At 38.3% G+C, this 22051-nt stretch overlaps 1 protein-coding gene across 5 annotated transcripts in view; it reads right to left on the reverse strand.

Annotated features, from left to right (window-relative positions):
- Positions 1 to 22051, reverse strand: part of camsap1b (calmodulin regulated spectrin-associated protein 1b) — a 106345-nt gene that overhangs the window by 22974 nt on the left and 61320 nt on the right. For 2 of the 5 annotated variants that reach the window (XM_048558682.2, XM_059638384.1), the window contains exons 5-12: positions 21310 to 21342; positions 17017 to 17158; positions 12862 to 13001; positions 12057 to 12153; positions 11572 to 11743; positions 11146 to 11237; positions 5407 to 5491; positions 1154 to 3728 (exon numbers count right to left, since the gene is read on the reverse strand). In XM_048558682.2, coding sequence (XP_048414639.1) covers positions 1154 to 3728; positions 5407 to 5491; positions 11146 to 11237; positions 11572 to 11743; positions 12057 to 12153; positions 12862 to 13001; positions 17017 to 17158; positions 21310 to 21342 — 3336 coding nt within the window. The remainder of the gene's footprint in view (positions 1 to 1153; positions 3729 to 5406; positions 5492 to 11145; positions 11238 to 11571; positions 11744 to 12056; positions 12154 to 12861; positions 13002 to 17016; positions 17159 to 21309; positions 21343 to 22051) is intronic. The other 3 variants (XM_048558683.2, XM_048558685.2, XM_048558684.2) reach the window with 3 other exon arrangements.

Consider the following 22051-nt stretch of genomic DNA (forward strand, 5'->3'; position numbering starts at 1 on the left):
TCAATTGCAATGACCAAGCGATCATACAGTGAAATGCTTCAGGTGGCTAAAGCTGATGCAGTAAGCATGTTGTGTCTCTTCTTGGCCACCTTATCTTCTTGCATTGCCACTTTCAGGGAACTTGGATCTGTGAAGAGACCCCTCTATAAACTTATGCTACTAAGGGTTCTTACTTGCAGGTAGTGGTGCTCTCACGTAGAAACAAAAGGGCAGCGGATACGAAAGAATGGTTATGGATTTGGATGGTGCTAAGGATCCTTGGGAGAATTTCTGCAGTTCTTGTAAATATACATACTGCTGCTACCAAGCATCAGAGATGGAGGGAGAGGATGCAGCGAGCTGTGTTGTTCTGGATGGTGTCAAGCTTTGCGTGTAGTTGCAGTAGCTGCACTCATCCAAGCAAATGGAGAAAATTCAATCACACTCTTCACTTTTGCCTTGTAAATGTTTGACAGGCTTTGGGGAGTCAGGAGATAAAATACTTGCAGCAAGGTCCCTTGCTCTGAAATGTTCACGTTTGCTCAGTATTTCCTGAAGAGTTCAAGAAGTATATTGGATATTGTTTTAAATTGATTTTGAGGGTGATCAATTGAAAAAGTCACCGCAAGATTTCATTCAAATTCTTGAGGGACTCAAACACTATCGAGTGTTGCACAGGCGACCAACTCCATGTTTGTCACACAGAATAAAGTGATCCTTGTGAGAATGAAATTAATTCGATATACATGACAAAAGTCTTTTGCTTATACAAGTGTCTTATAATGTCTATTGAAAGCCTCCCAAAGGATTTTATGTGTACTAAATAAAATTGATGTGCAAGTACATTTGTTGTTATGCAGGAAAATATGATAACATTTAATACACAACAAAATTCATAAACAGCAGTGTACAAAATAACCAACTGATCTATTTTCTTTGTTAGTTGGCAAAGGAATGCTGATTGCAATAAGGGAGAACTCAGTGTATTTTTCCAAGAAGTGCAACAGGACCTTCAGCACCTACTTAAAGCAATGAAGATCACAGCCCTCAGGTGCCAAGAGGTCAGAAATACTAAATCACCATGTGGAAAAATACTTTCCTGGGAGACAAATGTTGTTATCTTGCAAATTGTGCAAAGTTATTAAAGTTCATTTTAAGTCTAAGTATGACTAACCTTGAAGAAAAAGCCTAATCCAGACCTCTGATCAGATTCGCAGATCACATGACTGGTGGAAAGGCCTTGACTTTCAGATGTTTCGCCTTCTGCTGGTGCCTTCAGTTCAGAGATATCTACTTCAATGAGGTTTGCCTTGTTTTTGGTTTGTTCCTCAACAGGAATGTTTTCCTTCCCTGATCTATCTGAAGAGATGAGTGACGGATATTCAGCTTTCTTTGGGGTGCTAATTACTGCCTCAGTGTTGATTTGTTCATAGAAATAATTATAACTGTCTTTTTGGGTTGCTGAAAGCACCGATATCCGCTGGTTACCTTCGTCATCTTCCTTTGGGCCATCAGCGTCCTTCATCCTTTCAGAAGTATGCTCTACAGAACCTTTAGAAGATCTGCCTTCTGAAGTCCCTGTGCTAAGACCACCATCAACAATATCATCAATCTCAGACTTTAATGGTTTACTACCTGGAGAGGGTCGTAGATGGGGTAGAGTTTCGACATTATGTGTAGGTGTGATCATCCGAAAGGAGCCTTGCATTTTAGAATCCCGAGGCACTTTTAATTCTGTTGGCCTTGTTGAACGAGGACTTTTCAATGGAGTGCTGCGTGGCTGTTTACGTATAGCTTGTGATGGACTACCTCCTGTAGGCGATAGCGGTTCCACAATCTGCACTGCTTGCCTGACTTTTTGGTCATGCAGATTGCGATTAACATTTGGTAGAGGTGTGTTTGGCGCCTGGTCCTTAAGCTTCATCAAGAGCTCCTGCTGCTGCGAAAGCTTGTGCATCTCAAACTGAAGGTTGCTCAGAGTTTCATTAAGTTTCTCAATAGACCGATTGTATTCGTTCATATCAACATCTGCCATTCCATCCTCAAAACCATTTGAATTCGTCTTGTTCTTGTCAACATCTTGAGCTGTCTGTGAAGATTCCTTTAACCACCGCTGCCTAACTGCCGCAATGCTTTCTTGGATATCATTTTCTGTGATTTTCTCATGCAAATCTTTTGCCCCTTCTCCTTCTAGCTGTTTTAAGTAATCCTCTTTGGTGGCAAAATCTTCATCTGATCGAGGGGACTGGCATACTAGAGCAACACCTTCCTCATTAGTTGGAAGCTCAGCTTCTTTTGTGAGGTATTCAGGCTTAAGTGGTTGAGGAATCCCTTCATTCTTCCCCTTTTTAACAATATGCAAGAAAGCAGCTTTGCCCAATTTTAGACGCTGTCTAGCGGACAGTGCTTCCATTTTCTTTTTCTGAGCTTCAATTGTTCTGCGTTTCTCCTCAAGCTGCATGTGAAGTTGCACAAGTTCAGAGGCCAGCATCTGAGCATTGTTTTTGGTCTGTCTACTGGGACTCTGTTCTCGTCTCTGCCTCCATGTCATCATGGGTAAAGGACAACATTCTGACCCATCTGGAGTGGTCTTTTGAGAGCTACTCGCACTAGATTTTGCCTCAGCACTGTTAAGTCTTTGTAGTTTACGCTCAGCGAAGTTAGTCATTGTAATACTAGTACTGGTCATGGATGTGCTGCTAGCCTGTGAAATCGTACTCAGACAAGGACTGGAACGTCCACTGGCACCATCCTTGTCCTCATGTTCTTTCACCTTCATATCATGATGCAATTTTCTAGACTCCTCTTCTCCACTGTCCCCACTTCTGACTTGTTGGACCTCTTCATCTGTAACTAGATCTTGGTCAGCCTCTTCCATATCTAGCACTTCTGAATCAGAATCTTGCATGTTCATAATCCACGTTGTTTCATGTGGTTTACTATTTCCTACAGTGGTTTCGTTATTTATTGACACACCATCCAGTCCTTCCTCAAGAGCACCAGTATGAAGGAAGAAGCCCCCAGATTCCCCCTGAATTGCAGCTTCAATACTACTACTAGCCAACGGCCTAAAATTATTTAAGGAATCTCCGGATTCTTCGACATGTCGCAGTGACTTTTCACTGACTGAATCAGAAACTACAATGAAGTCAGAGCTTGTTATGGGGGTGAAAGTCCTGTTAATGTCTGACTCCATATTGATATTCACTGCTTTTTTGCGCATTGAAGGCAAATGTCCATCCATTACTCTCTTTGCTGAGGAAGGTCTGTATCTTCGCTCTCCACATTCTTCATACTTGTTAACAATTAGGAGATTTTCCTTGGCTGGTTTTAAGACTGCAGGCATTAAAGGTTCTAAAAAGAACCCGCCAGATTGGTTCGTTACTTCAATGTCATTTTGCTGTCCTTTGGGAGACTTTGATGGCAGGGCCTGACTTGTGACTTTTGACGAAACACTTTGTAACTCAAGATCAGAACTGTTAAGCAGCTCCCCATCTGACTTAATTATTGCAATAAGCTCCTCGTCATCCTCATCATCCAAGTCAACATTCCGTAGCAAACGTTTCCCATTGCTTTCTGCAGGTGGGGAAAGTATCTGAGACTGATGCTTTGGGGTTACATTGACTATATTGGATGCAAGACTGTCTTTGCTAATGGACCTAGCCAAGCTGACGCTATCTCCAGAGCCAGCATCTACATCACTGTCAGTTGCATAATGAAGGGCAAATGGCGTTGGCTGAGACAAGGGTCTGAGAACAGAATGAAAAGCATTAGTCACAAGACCTGAATAATACATACATTCATGTACTTGAAAATGCATTTATTGATTACTGTTTGTAAATATATTCAATAGATTTACCACATTGTGGATTAGAAAAATACTGAATTACAAACAAAAACTCAAGCAATGACTACATTATTACATTGATTGTCGAGCAGTGTCAATTCAGAGATCAAAGATCTTTTTCATCCTTGATCCTTTCAAAAAGGAGCCAATCTATACAACGTGCTGCATGCTGTACCCATTTATGTAAAGGTGCAAAAGTAAAATTAACTATATTATGACTCTGATAGGTACCAACAAGATATGTGGAAGGTAATAACTAAAATCTTAATTAAATAAAGCTATATCCCATATGGAACTGTACACAGTTTCTCTACATCAACATTATACACGTGGGAAATGCTCAAGCTCTGGAAAATAAGGATAACAGTTCTAGTTCTGTTATGAATAACTGCATCATAAGGAATTGTATCAGTGATAATGGGAACTGCAGATGCTGGAGAATCAAAGATAATGAAATGTGAGGCTGGATGAACACAGCAGGCCCAGCAGCATCTCAGGAGCACAGTGCTCCTGAGATGCTGCTGGCCTGCTGTGTTCATCCAGCCTCACATTTCATTATCTTGCATCATAAGGAACACATTTTATCTTCCTAAATAAATGGTAGAGATTGCTTTGCTTGGAGCATGCTGTAGAGGGAGCCAGTGCACTGTAATAAAAGTCTGTTGCAAAATCAGATTTATAAGATGCACCATTTGGAAATGTATAATGTCATTCTAGAACTGGTAATTGACAAATACCAGCTGAAATTGAAGATACATGCACTTCAGGATATGTTTGTTTGGTACACAGCTAAAAAGACAATGCCTGTATCATGGAAACAGTGAAATCTGCCTGTCTATAGTAATACACAGCAGTAATCATCATCTAACAGAACTATTGGGAACGATCTTTATTTGTCTTGTTTAACATCTGTTTGCTGGACACATGCCACATCAGATCTCACGAAATAAAGATTATATCAATATACCATGGCTCCAACCCCACGTGACTAGTTGTAGTTGTACAGGGATATTACTCTGTTGACCCTAGCAAATCAATAAATTAATAATTCAGCATCAAGTTGACAAAATCAACGTACATGGGGGTCAGTTGGTTGGGTGGGTGGCTTGTGACGCAGAGTGATGCCAATAGCTTGGATTCAATTTTTTATACCAGTTTAGGTTACCATGAAGAACTACTTCTCAACTTCTCCCCTCATCCAAGGCACGGTGACCCCCAGGATAAACTCAGTACCAGTCATCTAATGAGATAGCAGCCCAACGGTTCAATAGGGCTATGGTAACTTTTATCCCAGTCTGGACTATTTCATCCATTCAGCAGTGATGAAATAATGCTAACTCAAGGCCAGAAAACAAGAAATGTAAAGCAAGTAATGACTAAGTGACAAATTAAAAAAATAACAAGATTCAAACCTTGGATAACCCTCAGCTTTTAGCAGCAACTATTTGGCACGCATTCATTTAAGATTTGACCTAAAGAATAATATCAAATCTTAAAAACACCATTTACTTATAGATTCAGTTAGGGAAAACGTCAACTAATAAAGTAAACAAGTGATAATGACGTATTCCCATGTTTACCTTGGCTTCCTTTCTTGCCAGGCCAACACTGTACCTCTTGGCTGCCCATCAACACGAGTTAGGGAATTTGAACGATGTCGAGTATCTAAACATTTTTTAAAAAATTTAAAAATATTAACAGCACACTTCAAACTTAATTTAATTTGAAGATATTCATTTCAGATTCCAAACATTTGCTGTTCATTACAGGCACTGAATTTCTTTGACTAATTTAGCTAATACCCAAAATATCATACACCACACATTGAAATATATCAAATATTGCAAAAAAATATGCACGCATAAAAGTTAGGCCAAGTCAGAACTACAGCCACAGATTCCCTGATCAATGTTCGTTTCAAGCTTCAAAAGGAAATGATGACGGCTTTAAACAGGGGGAAAAGTAATGCTTGAGAAGATAGTCACATCTCCAATATTAGTTTGTGCATTATTAGCTTGTTAACCGCAGGGGACGAGGAGCACAGACTGCCCCAAAAACACAAAAATGGCGACAGCACTATAATTGTGTGGGGTGGGGGGTGTCAGTGCAGGAAGGTGGGGAAGAGAATGTGGGGCCAACTTCACGAGTACACAATTCCATGGGTAATGAATCAGTATATAGCTAGGAGTAAATGTACAATAATGTGATCTGAGTCACAGAAATGTTACGGCACAGAACAAGGTCGTTTGGCCTGTTGTGCCTTCACCAGCTCATTAAATGAGCAGAGAACATTAACATCTACTGCCAATCTCCTGTTTTATTCCCATACCCTCACATATTTTCATCCAAGTAATCACACACTGCCGTGTTGAATGTTTCAATTGAACCTGCCTCAAATACATTTCCAGGGGCTGCATTCCATGTCCTAACAATTTGCTGAGAGAATTATTCTCTTTATTCCCATATGACCCTTGCTTCTTCTGCAGATCACTTTAAATCTATGCCTTTTTGTTTCTGTTCATTTTAATGAACAGAAACAGTACTATCCTTTCTACTTCACCAAGCACTGTAATGGTGTCTGTGTGTGTCTGTGTGTGTCTGTGTGTGTCTGTACGCACGCGCATGAGTAAAATCTGGGGCCACCTTCGGGAGTACACGGTTCCTGGGTAATGGATCCGTGTATAGCCAGGAGTGAGCATACAATAATGTGATTCATGGGGATGCCTAGTGGCATTATCGCTGGACTGTTAATCCAGAGACTTAGATAACATTCTGGGGACTGGGGTTCAAAGCCCGCCACGGCAGATGGTGGAATTTGAATTCAATTTTTAAAAAATCTGGAATTAAGAATCTAATGACAACATGAATACATTACTCATTGTTGGGAAAAACCCATCTGGTTCACTAATGTCCTTTAGGGAAGGAAACTGCCATCCTTACCTGGCCTGGCCTACACGTGACTCCACCCACAGCAATATGGTCGACTCTGAACTGCCCTCTGGGCAATTAGGAATGGGCAATTAATGCTGCCTAGCCAGTGACACCCTCATCCCATTAACGAATAAAGGAAGCCCGCTCATGATTTTGAAAACCTCTATCAGATCTCCCTCAGCCTTCTTCTCTCCAAGGAAGACAGTTCCAACTTCTTAAGGTGGAAATGTCAAATATCAGGGGTATAGATGTAAGGCGAGAGGGTAAACTTAAAAGGAGATGTGCAAAGGAAGACTTTTTTTTAAAAACACAAAGGATGGTGATTGCACCGCCAGAGGAGGTCGCAGAAATCAGACACAATGGTATTGTTCTACATTCTTCAATCTATTTTTATAGCTAAAATTGTTCATCCCTGGAACCATTCTTGTAAACCTCTTCTGCACCTTCTCCACTGCATTCACATCCTTCCTACAATGAGTGCATAATACCCAGTTGAGGTCTAACAAGTGACTTTTACAAGTTCAACATCACCTTCTTGCTCTTGTATTGTGTTGTATGCTCTTATAATAACTGCCCTCTAACTTCTCTGCCACTTCCAATGATCTGTGTACATGTACATACAGGTCACTTCTGCTCCGGCAGCTCCTTTAGAATCGTATCTCGATTTTGATTTGTCTTTCAACGTTCTTCTAAACAAACTGCATCACCTCACCCTTTCCTGCATTGAAACCTATCTGCCACGATCTGCCCACTCCACTAACTCGTCTGTAGCTTCCTCACAGTTTACAATTCTTCAAAGTTTTGCGACATCTCCAAAGTTTGAAAATGTCTCCTACACACCAAGATCCAGATTACTGATACATATCAGGAAAAGCAAGGGTCCCATACCATTTCACTACAAACATTCCTCCAGCCCAAAAAATATCTATTGACCATTTCTCTCCATTTCCTATCACTCAGCCAATGTTGAATTCATGTTCTACTGACCCTTTTATTCCATGGCCTATAACTTCCCTCAAGCCTGTTTTGTGGCCCTGTATCCAAGAATCAATTCTGAAAGTCCACATAGAGCACGTCAACATCTTTACCATCAAGTGTATCACTTCTACAAAAAAAAACTCTAGAAAGTTAGTTTAACACGATTTCCCCTTTTGAAATCGATGCTGACTCTTCTGAATCAGAAATTAGGATGACTGTGGTTCTGGAATTGCAACCCAGAGGCAATAGGAGTTAAAAGGATGAGTATACTAGCAGTGAGTGATGGGAAAGAGTTTGAGGTAATGTTGCAAATGGGATGTTTAGCTACCTGTAAAATCAGATTGTCGACAGATTGGAAACAGATTTCCAGGTTGACGAGTTGGCACTGGTACAGAATGGTCAGGAAATGACAGCTGAGGAAATGACTTGGTCTCCAGCCAAAACACAGACAGGAATACGTAGAGAAATTATTACAGAATCAAAGATCTATTAAATCACATGAAATTACCCAGTTCCTGCGTATATTATATTAATTATGGTAGTAACAATGTTATAGGTTTTGGTTAGAAAAATGCTTAAGTTATATAAATTAGGTAAACATAGCTGTATTGTTATTAGCCTCAGCTAAGAATGTTCGTGAAGTATTTTAGTTATAAATTATCATTTATAAAGTCAGATGTATGCTCTATTGATAATAAAGGTTTTGTATGTGGGCAGGTGGACCATATACTCAAGGAAGTGCTTGACCCACAGTCAGGGTTTCAGTCAGAAAGGAGGTCGCAATATTAAAATTAGGATCAATGATCTTGGATTTTGGGGAGGTAAGAGAAACATACGAGCAAAGGGCATCGTTCAGTGCTATTCAGCAGTGCCATAAGGCCACAAATTATAGGAGCGTAATTAGGCCATTTGGTCCATTGATGCTACTTTGCTGTTTCATCATCGCTGATATGTTTCTCCATTACTTTCATTGCCCTTCTACCTGTAATCTTTCTATCTGTCTGTCTGTCTGTCTTAAAGACACTCAAATGACTTGGCCTCCACAGCTTTGAGGCAGTAAGTTCCACAGATTTACCGTCCTCTGGCTGATGAAATTCATCCTCATCTCAGTTCTAAAGGTCATCCCTTCACGTGGAGGCTGTGCCCTTGTGTCCTAGTCTCTTCTACAAGAGGAAACATTTCCTCTGCACCCAGGCAATCCAGGTCTCTTAGCAATCTTTAAGTGTCAATGAGATACCCCCCCTCAATCTAAACTCCACAGAGTACATACAGACAAACAGTCCTCAAATGCTTCTCATCTGACAAGCTCTCCATCTCCAGGATCCTTCTCCTAAACATCCTCTGGGCCCCTTCAACACAAGCCCATCATTCCTTAGATACAAGGCCCGAAACTGCTCTCAATATTCCAAATGCAGTCTGACCGGAACTTAATACAGCTTTAGCAGTACATCCCTGCTCTTTTATTCTAATTGTCTTGAAATGATTGTTAACACTACATTTGCATTTCTAACAGCCAAGTGAATTTGTATGTTAATGATAATGCTATTGATAATGCACAATAGCAGGACAGTGTGGCTTCAGTATTGATGCTCTTATGATTGAACAGCCACATAGCAGTTAAGACTCTCTACTTAAGGCTTATAACTATAACTGCCCCATGAGGATGAATGGAGGACAAATGGAACCTCTGCAGCCATATACTCACAAAGATGAACATATTCAGGAAAGAGACAGAGGAGAAAACCGATGAGAAAATAAAGTTGATATAATATCAGATATGATCACCTGTGCACTTGTATCAAGCTCTAACATAAAACATCAACTTAATCTAATCAGCATTCAAAATACACTTCTGTTTCTTCACCTACAATAAAATAACCCCTCAGGTTTGAAAACTGGTTATGATGCATCTCACAGCAATCTTAAAAGAAACTGTGTTAGAACAATCACTGATTTTTCATTATTTTTATTCTCTTATCATTTTTCGTTTAGAGATGTGAACTGAGAACAATAAGCTGAAGACAACCTTTGGACTACTAGCTCAAAAACAAAACAAGCTATAGTTTTCTTGGGGGAACCAGGCCTGCAAGATAACTGGGGTTGGTTTTTGATCAAAAGGATTCCATAGACTCTTCAATATGGGGGAAGCAGTATGTTTAACCAGATAGCAGATGTCTGGTCATTATCAAGGTCAGTACCCTGGTAACTGGTGCCAGCAATGCTGCAAAGGAAGATCATGGTCACACGGAGGGAGGAGCTGGATTTTGAACCTTGTTTCTGGGAGACGTTGTTGATGTTACAGCATGGAAGTTTGAAACCTCACTGCCTAACTCCCTATTATCAACTATTGGAAATTCAGAGACTAGAAACTAAGTGATAAGCATTTTTTGAGTGAACTGAAAAGATGACAATGTTCGATGTCTTCATAAAACCAACCAAGAAACAATCGTTCATGCCCGTGAGCAACGCATTGTGAAAACCATTTAAATAATCTGGCCAGTTTTGTTATTTTGTTTCATTTATTCCATAATTATGTTTATTTGTCTGAATGGGGTTGAAAACAAAAGGTTAATGCTTTAAAATCAGACATTAAATTAGATTAGTTTGTTGTTTAACAAAAATAAAGTCGCTGGACACCCAGTTCTGACGAAGGGTCACTGGACCCAAAACGTTAACTGTTTTTCCCTTCACAGATGCTGCCAGACCTGCTGAGCTTTTCCAAAAACTTTGTTTTTGTTCCTGATTTACAGCATCCGCAGTTCTTTCAGATTTTACTTTGTTGTTTAATTTTGCTCTGTTAAAATTACTGTATTGCTAATCAATTGTTAAATCTTTTGTTTAAGCTACAAATCCAGTGTATAGGATTGATTATTTAGAGTCTAGGACTGTTTATTTAAAACGTCTGGTTAAGAGCCACTGGGGTCAATTTTGAGGGTCTTTGAAGATTTTAATTTTACTGTGTTGTGAATACAGAGATAGGAAGGCTGATTTGATTCAGCTGTCTGTCTCCATGTCATAACATTAGTAATATAATGCAAGTGAATACGCTAAAAGTGAAAAAGTAAAAGTTTTGAATTGAAGAGAACAGTTTTTCAAGATATGAAAAAAGACTAATGATCCATTTAGCTTTTTTTCCCCCCAAAATTGTGGAATATATATCTTATAACTCCAACTACCTGTGCATAATGTGAGCAGCGTACAAGTTAGTTACAACAAATAATCGTAACAATTATAAAATTACTGACAGGTACTGCATAAATAATAAGCCTGACCAACGTGTCTCCCCAATTCACCTATTAGTAGAATCACTGTCATCTACTCCAGTACATTCCTCAAACCTCCAGCATTTCTGAAATTTGTCTCTATTTTCATTAATAACATTCTTCAATTTGAATACAATGCAATCATACCTGGGCTGTCTTCACTAGATAGGGGACATTTGTACTGCCTGTGTCTTAAAGGCAATAGCGGATGGGATGGGCTAAATGCAGGGCTTCCTTTACTAAAAATATTAAAAGCACACAAAAAGGAAATTTTTTTTAGAACCATTGTACTTTTTCTTTTAAATACAAACATATATTGATGGGTTTGATTAAAGATGGAAAAAGACATCTTTCATTCTTCAATTCATCTCAAAACTATTGACATTATTGACATTTTGAAATGCTACGATTCATAAACTTGAAAGCACAAGTTCAGATATTATTAGCAGCACAAAAGTAAAAGAGACAAAATTACCATCTATACATCTGGTAATATATAACCTGAACCCATGGTGGAAACCAAAGCAACTGCAGACATGCCAGGATAGCAAGGACAGACAGAGACAGACTTACACAAATTCTTCAGGATGCAGGCAATACCTGGTTCCAATTTCTGGGCTACTCTGTGAAACAGACGTTGGCATATCACCTGGACCATTTGCAGGACTGACCATAAAGCTTCGCTTTGTTGCATTGGAAATCGGAAGAGGTGGGCGAGAGCTCTTCTGTTGTAGAAGTGTTTTAGCTGAATTGAGGTGGCAGATATGATGTTAATGTAGATAGACATTTCTTCCCTTTGTAATTAGGCTGAGGTCTACAAGCTTGTGATCATTTTGAAAGATTGTTATTATGATATTACAAGAATTGTTTATACATTCTTCATTCAGAACAAACAGTTAGAAGAAATCTCTGACCTGGCCAAATACAAAGCAGACAGGTTCACATCTCAAGAAAATGCCAATTTAAATTGCCATACAGAACCACATCATAAATAACTTACATTTTAAAATCAAAAGAGAAATTGGAATGCAGAAGTTTCAATCTTTCGAAAAACGTACCATCTTTGATTTCATGAACTTCTCTTGGCTGCACAAAGTCAGGCTTCACAACTTCAAACCACCAGAATAACTCAGCAATGAACACCATAACGTTAGGCTGAAATAGAAAGAAAGGCACTTTCTAAACCCGTCTGTTTTATCATATTTCACAAGGATGCAATAGGATTAATAGAAAATGTTACTTTGCATCACTAATTCCGGAAGAGATGCCAAGAGGTTGAGTACTCTATCACAAATTGTTCACTCCTAACCCCTTATCTGACTGGGAGCAGCTACAACAAGCTGTTACAAGTCATTCAGGATACAACAACTTTCTTGATCAGCAATCTTTCATTGAACTCAGTATTTATCCTCGCCACTGAAGAACTGTAACAACAGGATACATTGTAGTAACCCAACTTCCACAGTCCCATCTGAGCACTGTGGTTTCTACTAGAGAGAAGTGCAAGAACGGAAACATTACAGGAATATTGCTGCTTCCAGGTTCCCTTTCAAAACACACAAACCTTACTTGGATATGCATTGCTGCTTTGTTTCCCCACTGTTGTGGGCAAATGTTCTCCTAAAAAGGCATTTGATACAATCATAAAGACCACACTGGTTCAGACAGAAAGTGAATTACCAGCCTCTCAGGGGAACTAATAATAAACAAGAATGCAGATATTCCAGTGCTTCGATCCACAGCACCCAACTAAATTACACAATTCCTCAGCTGCTGCTAAAAGCTGCTAAAAAAGCCATCTCTGTATGCATAGGTACAATTATACTACTTTAATTAAAAAGGCAATTCTTTCGTACATCTTACCTTCAGTACTAAAGGACTGTACAGCATGTCTTCTAGTGTGAGATAGAAACTTCTGTTCAGGTAATGATTCGAAAAATCTATGAGAAGTTGAATATTATACAAGCTGTCTGCAATTGAAGTCACTTCCTTCAAACAAATGTCTACAAAAAATGACAGAGAAACTCATTTAAACCAGTTGACTCCATGTTAAAATATTCTTTAAGAGTCAACTTTCAGATGTAAAATTCCATTTAGATTGAGATGTTGATTATAGTCATCAATATTTTGTCAACTTAACAATATCTGCAGAAGACTTAAAGGACAACAGACCCTTTCTGAGAATAAATGAACATTGCTGATTTTCTAAGGCATTTTTCTTTCCAACTCGAAGCACTGCATCCTACAGAGCACATGGAATTCTCAGATGTCTGTCCATTTGGGACAGTAATGCATGTTTTTCTTCAATATTTGTTCTTTTACCCAAGTATAATTTCTGTTGCATACTAATAGAAAAGGTTCTGCAGTGACAACACCTTTCCATTTAAAAAGTGAAATCATGCGAAATTTAAGAGAAAGTCAATGCTTGTTAAGGAATTTTGCATATTGGAAAACTGGGAGCAAAGATGAGTGAAATGATTTACTTGATTAGAAAGCTTTCGCGATCTTAAGCAATTTTTAGTCCACTTTTTTCACTTGCAGTAATTACGCAAAACTCGATCATGATGTTTCAACTAAAAATATCATACTGCACTTAGTGTTAAGATACTACAGAAGAACTCTGAATAACATGGTCTGTGAAATGTTTGGGGATCCTTACTATCTTATTAGATGGTTTAGTTTTACATTAATTTTCAACCCAACGTCCATTAAAAAACTAACTCCCTTTAACGCAGCCTTTAATGGATTTTTTTATAAAAATTTAGTCACTAAATTCTGCTCTATCATAGCACTGATTGAAATTGGCAGGCAGGATGTTGTGGGTGTCAAACAGACATGACAGCAAGGGGATCTCTGCTGGGAACTAAATATCCAAGGATACATGTCCTATTGAAAGGGGGGCAGATGGGCAGAGGGGACAGGGTTGCATTTTTAGTAATAAATGAAACTAAATCAATATTAAGAACTGATAGAGTTGAAGGCATAGAATCTACGTGAGTAGAGTTGAGGAATTACAGAAGACAAAAAGACCCTGATGGGAGTTATGTACAGGCCTCCTAGTAATATTCAGGATGTGGGGAAAAAAATAAATCAGGAGATAGAAAAAGCATGCAAGAAAGGCACTATTATAATAATCATGGGTACTTAAGCATGCAAGTGGATTCGGAAAATCACTTTGGTAGAGGATCCCAAAGAAAGGAATTTGTGGAATGTCTATGAGATGGCTTTTTGGAACAGTTTACAAGAGCCCACTAGGAAACAGAATTCTGGATTTGGTGACTCATGATGAGGCAGACATGATTACGGAGCTTAAAGTGAAAGCACCCAAGGGGGCAGTGACCCTATTTTGACAGAATTCACACTGCAGTTTGAGGGAGAGAAGCTCGAATCTGATGTAACAGTATTTCAACTGAATAAAAGCAACTAAAAAAGACATGCAGGAGGAGCTGGCCAGAGGAGTTGATTAGAGGGAGATTCCAGCAGTGAAGATGGTGGAGCAGCAACGGCAGGAGTTTCTGCAGGTAATTCAGGAGGCACAGCAGTAATTCATCCCAAGGTAGAAGAAACATACTTAGAGAAGGATGTGGCAACCATGACTGATAAGGGAAGTGAGAGACAGTATAAAAGCAAAAGAAAAAGGATGCAATGTGGCAAAATTTAGTGGGAAGCCAGAGAATTGGAAAACCTTTAAAAAAGCAAATGGTGGGGGAGAATGGAGATGATGAAAAATGAGGGTAGGCCAGCTTGTAATATAATAAGGAATGCAAGAATTTTTTACATATACAGAAAGGTAGGAGAGGCAAGAATGGACATTGGACTGCTGGAAGAGAGGGCTGGAGAAGCTGTAATGTGGAACAAAGAAATGCCAGAGGAACTGAGCAGGTGCTCTGCATTAGTCTTCACAGTGGAAGACACCGGTAGCTTGACCAGAACTTCTACAGAGTTGGATGACAGAGGTGACTAGTGGCCGGTGACAAGGGTGGTGGTGCTGGGGTAAAGTTGAATGGTCTGAAAGTGGATGAATCATCCAGACCAGATGGACTACAACCCACAAACCTGAAGGAGATAGCTGTGGAAATTCTGGAATCATTAGTGGTGATCTTTCAGGAATCACTAGAGTCAGGGAGGGTCCCAGAAGACTTGAAACTGGCTAATGTAACACCCAAAGGGAGGGAGGCAGAAGACAGGAAATTATGGGCCAATAAGCCTGATCTTGGTCACTGTTAAGGATTTTACAGTTCAATATTAAAAGATGAGATTACTGTGCATTTGCAAATGCACAGTAAAATAATAAAATTAAAATAAAAATTCAACACGGCTTCATCAAGGGAGATCATGCCTGTCAAATCTATTAGGTTTCTTTGGGGCGGTAATCAGTGAGTTAGACAAAAGAGAGACAAGTCAATGTGATATATTTGGATTTTCAGAAGGCCTTTGATAAGGTTCCACACAGGAGGCTGCTAAATAAGAGCTCACTGCTTTAGGGGCAAGTTACTGGCACGGATAGAGGATTGGCTGACTGGCAGAAGGCAGAGATTGAAGAAAAAGGGGTCTCTTTCAGGATGGCAGCAAGTGATTAGTCGTACTACAGGGGTCAATGTTGGGATTTCAACTGTTTACATAGTACATTAATGATCCAGATGAAGCAACTGAGGGTATTCTTGTTAAATCTGCAGATGGCACAATGGTAGGTTAGACAGTAGCTAGGTAGCTTGAGTAAGTGAGATGCTGCAAAAGGACTTGGACGGACTAGCAGAGTGGGCAAAGAAGCAACAGATAGAATATAATGTGGGAATGTGTGAGGTTAAGCACTTTGATAGGAAGAAATGCAGACCATTTTCTAACTGGGGAAAGGCCTCTTCAAATCTGAAGTACAAAGGGACCAGGGAGTCTTAGTTCAGGATTCTCTTCAAAGTTAACACAGAGGTTCAGTTAGCAGTTAGGAAGACAAATGGAATAGAATCGTAGAAACTCTACACTGTGGAATGCAGGCCAGTCAGCCCAACCCCCTATCCTATCCCTGTAACCCTGCATTTCCCATGGCTGATTCATATAGCTTGCACATTACTGGACACTATGGGCAATTTAGAACGGCCTGCATGTCTTTGAACTGTGGGAGGAAACCCACACAGACACAGGGAGGAAGTGCAAACTCCACACAGACAGTCATCTGAGGTGGAATTGAAGCTTAGTCCCCAACAGTGTGAGGCAGCAGCGTTAACCACCGAGCTACCTGCCACTCTGGTGTTAGCAATCATTCCAAGTGGGAATACAAGAGCAGAGATGTCCTGCTGAGGCTGTCTAAAGTTCTGGTCAAACTTCTTTTGTAATATTCTGAGCAGTTTTGAGCCCCTTATCCAAGAAATTATGGATGCATACTATTTTAACTGCTTACATATTCCAACTGAATATTTGTTAGTTACCTTTTACGAATCTTTGCCTAACCATATACACTTAAGAACAAAATACTACAGATGCTAGAAATGCAAAATAGAAAGAGAAAGTGTTAGAGAAACTCAGCAAGTTTGGCAACATTTGTGGATAGGGGAACTGAGTTAATGTCACATCAATTCAAAATATTAACTCAGTTCCTCTATTCACAAATGCTGCCAGATCTGTCTTCATATTTCCACTGTGTGGTTCACTAACTCCAAGACCAGCTAAAGCCAACAGTCAAATCAAGTATAAAATGAAACATGCTATATAAATAGACACGCTGGAACTGGTGGTTTTATACAAAATCAAATATGAGTCATGATCAGTGAGAGCTCAAACACCAACATCACTCATTTGGCATAAACATCCAGCTCCCAGCTTGCATCTTCCCATACAAATAATAAAGCATAAAGGAGGAATAAAATAACCAAATGCTTGGGAACACAAATGTTTTCATTTGAAGTCTTTAATTTGTAAGTAAACACTGAAGACATGATTAGTGAAGTATATTCAGACAGATTGAAGTGGAAGAGCAGAAGAGATTATAAACCAAGAATAGAGCATATTTCTAAACACCAGTACCTTCTAACTTCATGAGTTCCGGGCAGTAGTAATGAATGACTGCCAGAAGTGAACAGCCATCACACACATCTCTCATTAAATCTTCCATTAAAGGGAAAAATGGCAACTGCTTGTTTAAGGGGTGATCTCGTCGATAACGGACCTGACATAAAAATGAAGATAAGTTTTAATTTAAGAATGGTAACTATTAGATAACGCCGTAGTAACTTAGATGGTACTGTATACAATCACCTCTAAGCAATATATTTATGTCAAGTACAAACTGTTATTTTCTGTCCAAGATTTCCTTTCAGCAGTCCCAGGTTTTCTTACGACTAGTATGCCCTGCACTCTCACAGGACTGGTATTTGTTCAATAGACTGTGTACCTAATGTGACACTCAAGATATGCAAGAGGCTATCTGGATGAACATACTCAGAAGGATTTGAAATAACAGCAATCATGTACAGAAATGTTGCAAAAAGCCCCTAAAAAAGTGAAGTTGATAACTAGCCCTTTTTCTTTTTCTGTACTTTTGTGCAATTATGGAAAAGCAAGCAGTTTTGCAGCACAGTGGCTGTTTGCACAATACAAGGAAAACGGAATGCTGACCTGTTTGTTGCCAATAGAATTATTTTACAGTGAAATTGGCAAACAGTGTTGATCCAGGAATACAAAAAACGTTAAAAAGAAGCTTCAGTAAAACAATCCCAACTATTCTAAAATCACATTATGAAACCATGCAAAGAGAACAAATTAACAGTAATTATGGCATAACCCCGATGATGCTGGCATGTGCCATTTTGCTGAATTTAATAGTCAGGGCGTGCCCGAATCTGGTCAATTAATAATCCATTCCTCACTCTGTTTCCCATAAAATAAATCAGACAATTTCTTTACATCAACTTTGCCAACATATATTTTTGAATTTGAAGTACACACCCAGAATTTTTAGAAATGTTGTTTACTCCGAAATCACATTAGGTGGTGTAAAGCTTATTAGTGGCAATATGAGTCATCATTTTAATTGATTGATATTATTTATATTGGTTAAATATGCCATAAGCAGGCTTCTCTATGAAAATATGTATTCCTCAAATAAGGAAAACCTTTAAAAACCAGCAGAGGATAACTAAAAAAAACTAAAAAGTGGGGGAGAAAATGAAACAGGAAGGTAAGCTAGCTAGTAAGGTAAAACAAGAATGCAAGAGCTCTCTTAGATATATAAAAAGGTAGGAGAGGCAAGAATGGACATGGGACTGCTGGAGTAGTAGTAATGGGTAACAAAAAAAATAGCAGATCAAGCTCTTTGGTCATGTTAAACTTCTTATTTACTGCAAAAGTGAAGCAACCAATTTTTAAACTGCACGTTGAACATTCTACACTCAAAACTTCTTTTTTTCCCCCCAAAAGATTTTGACAGGTTATGTAAAGAATGAAAGTCTAATGCCATGGTAGTTGTCTTGTCTCAAAATCAGTAAGGTATAAGAACCAAGTTTCACTTCAAGGATTTGAGAACATAGTTCAGTCTGACAGACTGTCATATAGTTGAAAGTATAAATTTTCAGGTGAAACATTTAAACAATGGCATATGTCAGATGACCATTAACTGTTCAGCCACCGAAAACAAAGAGTTCACCCAATATCCTGGTCAACCTTCAGCCCTCAACCAGTAATTCAAAACTTCCTCCATTTATCATCTGTAGGATCAAGCCGAGCACAATCTGGCTACTGCTTGTGTCTATTTAACTATACCTGCACTTCAAAAGATTCATTTCATAAGAAGTTCAGAATCAAAGTAAGCTATTTTGCTTTAAGCTAGTTAAATCCTACTGTTTAATATACTCATGCTTCAGAGAAGCACAAAAATGGTTTGTTATTAAACAGCTATTATAGTATAGCTACAACTTCAGTGACAACATTTTCATTTGTCTACACCACAAAGGAGGATCCAAATATTAAGTCAAATTAAAAATGGCATACTTATTCAGAAAAATTGGAGCAGCACTGCCGAGCACAATAGTTCAAGTAACAGAAACCACTGCATAAATTCCAAGACACCTCCTTAAATAAAATGTTACAAAAACAATTTCATCGTTTCCTTCATCAAATTTTATTTAAGGAGCTTCATTATTAGTTAATTTATCTGTAAGGTATTGTAAACCTAGCTTACTTTAATGTAAACAGCATTTTTTATTTTATCTTTCCTAGATTAATAGAGCCATGGAGAATCTACAGTGCTAATCTGCTTTACACCCACACATCAAGGTGAAATCGGTTGAGAGAAAATGAACAAAGAGTTCCAAATAATTATGAGTTAATAATTAAATGGTATTGATAATGAGTGATCTAGGGGTGGAATCTGCTGTTTGTGCAACTATTAGCTTGTTAGAATGCTAGAGGGTACATAACCTAAACTACAAGGATCAGTGCTAGGCAACTAGATTTGTTAAGCTCAGAAAACTGAGTTAACGTATCATCTATTTTTACATTACTCACTGGGACATTTTAACAAAACAAAGTTAAAATAGTACTCATGCAATCATATTTTTACCAAACACGTGACCAACTGTGGGAGACAATCCAAAGATACGTAAATTAACTCATATCTTATTTGCATCTAATGACGTATGAGAGATAAAAAATTAAAAATATTAAAAAAAGTTAAATTTTAAATACTTGCATCAATAGGCTTGCTGCTCTTGAATGAAATCAATGATATGACAATGGGGTGACAAAAAAATGCAAATATTTCAAACCTGCTGTGATAAATCAAAGCTCCAATAACTGACACTAAAATAACCAAATTGGTTTAAGGAACTTTAAATAAACATTTACACTTAGCACAAAGGGGATATAACTTCCAAATGACAGGATGTTTCCAGCTCCCTAGTAATTTTTCCAAAATTGTGTAAACCATGCATTAATTTTCACTTCAGCTCTCAGAAGCACTAGCTAGCTACACATTTTGAAAGCACTTTGCAGTAGATTCTGGAGAATCTGCAACATTGAGGATTTTAAAGTTGATGCATCATTAAAAATGTGCCCACTGCATTGCACAAAGAGATGAAGACGCATACTGTATCACCCGAGCATTTTCCTCTGGTTTCAACATGCAGTGATCTATAGCATACATCAGATCATATTAACATAAAACAGGAGACGTGAAAGAAACAAAAGAAAGATATAAAGACGTGCAGAAAATTGTAAGCTTTAGAAAGGAAATGTCCAAGGACCTCAAGCTTGCCCAACTTGGTATCTGTGCAATACAAGATTGAGGAGATGCAACTTTACAATGGAAAAGGTTGAGGGGAGTGGGGAGAGTAATTGACTTCGTGCCGATCCTCACATTTGGGAATACAAGATCACTGTTTTGATTCTTTATATTCATCAAATAAACTTACCATACAACAGGTATCAGATCAACAGCTTTTCTGAGAACAAATATGAAGCTAAGCATGGTATTTCTGTACAAAGGTGACAACAGGTAGCTTGTGTTGTTTATGTTTTTACACTAACTACCAATTGAAACATCAGCAACTGAGTTGCATTTTTATTTGGAAAATTATGAGAGTTATTGACCAGTCCCAAGAACTTTTCTCAAAAAAATACATCCAAGTCTACAACAAAACATGATTGAAAGGACACTGCTTCAAGAGGATTTAAACACACGCACAACTCACGATGAAACAACCCGATAAGTAGCACAGGTATTCCATGTCTGAAAGCACACATAGTAAAAAGGATCTATTGAACATTCCTACTGATTCAGATTGCCTTCACCTCAAAATTCAATATTCTCAGCTATCAATTTGAAACTGCATACGTTGATTTTAGGCACTATATCCAACACGCAGAATATGGTTCCCTTAGGTGTTTAAAAAGAATCAGAACACTTATTTGGATTTCTCAAACAATAATTTCAGAAATCTCAATAGTGTTTTCTGATGTCCTAATACTTTCAGCAATAAACAACAAAGCATCTTCTGAACAACAAGATTAGTCTTTACAGTGTAACTTCAGCCCATGCTTTGTAAAATGGTAAATATTAATGATTGGAGCTTGCAGCTGAAATAATGGGGAGGTCAACAGCTCCAATAAGTCATTGGTACATTTATGCTTTTTTTCAAATAATCGGATATTTCTGCAATATTCACAGAGTTTTAAGTGCTTAAAATGGATTCTCCAGGAATAAACCTGATTAGAAAGACTATCTGTAGATTTTTAAAAGAAGTTTTGTTCTTTATTGCTGTTGTTCGATTAGAAGAATGGAGAATGACTGAAGTACAAGTAGAAGGTTAGTAGCTCACTTACTGGCACCAGTTTCCAATACCATTTTGAAGGAGACTGCCCAAAAAGCAGGGAAAGAAGTTAGAATTCAAGCATCGAAAAAACAAGAAGCAAAGCTTGGTTACAGCATTACAAAGACCAGAGATAAGTATAAAACACGTTGTTCAGCAAATCATTAACATATTGTTTTTATAAAATTGTGCTCCTTTTATATGTAAGCAAAATGAAATGATAATCATCCTAACCAGCAGACATTGCTTAATTTTTTGCTCCAGTATTTCTAAGTTTTAGATGAACATTTTTGCTTTAATTAAGGACCACTGAGTAATGTTCAGAAACATGAATCTGATCATAACTGTCACAAAATGGGAATACGTAGTGCCTTTCACAGTATTAACTACAGACTTAATGCAGCAGGTTCAAGTAACCAAATCAGAGTAACACACAAATAAAATCATCTGAAAAACAGTAAGAACAGGTTTGAGCTGAATGCTAACTAACTATACGGAAGTATAAAAGATTGTTATATCAAATTTTGAGCAGCACTGTTTGCCAAATGTCATTTTCCCTAACTGAAAAATTATTCATTCTTTGTGGGGCTTGTTTTAGATTTAAATTATAGTCAAAGGTTTGGGCTTGTGAAGTTACACTAAATTGAAGACAATCTATCAATGTTAACAGGATTAGATTCAATGATGTCGTATTGCGGTGTAAGTGTGCTCATTATCATCCTTAGAAATATATGAAAAAGCAATGGATATCAAAG

This window comes from Stegostoma tigrinum, chromosome 29 (assembly GCF_030684315.1).
Source record: "Stegostoma tigrinum isolate sSteTig4 chromosome 29, sSteTig4.hap1, whole genome shotgun sequence".
Classification (NCBI taxonomy): domain Eukaryota; kingdom Metazoa; phylum Chordata; class Chondrichthyes; order Orectolobiformes; family Stegostomatidae; genus Stegostoma; species Stegostoma tigrinum.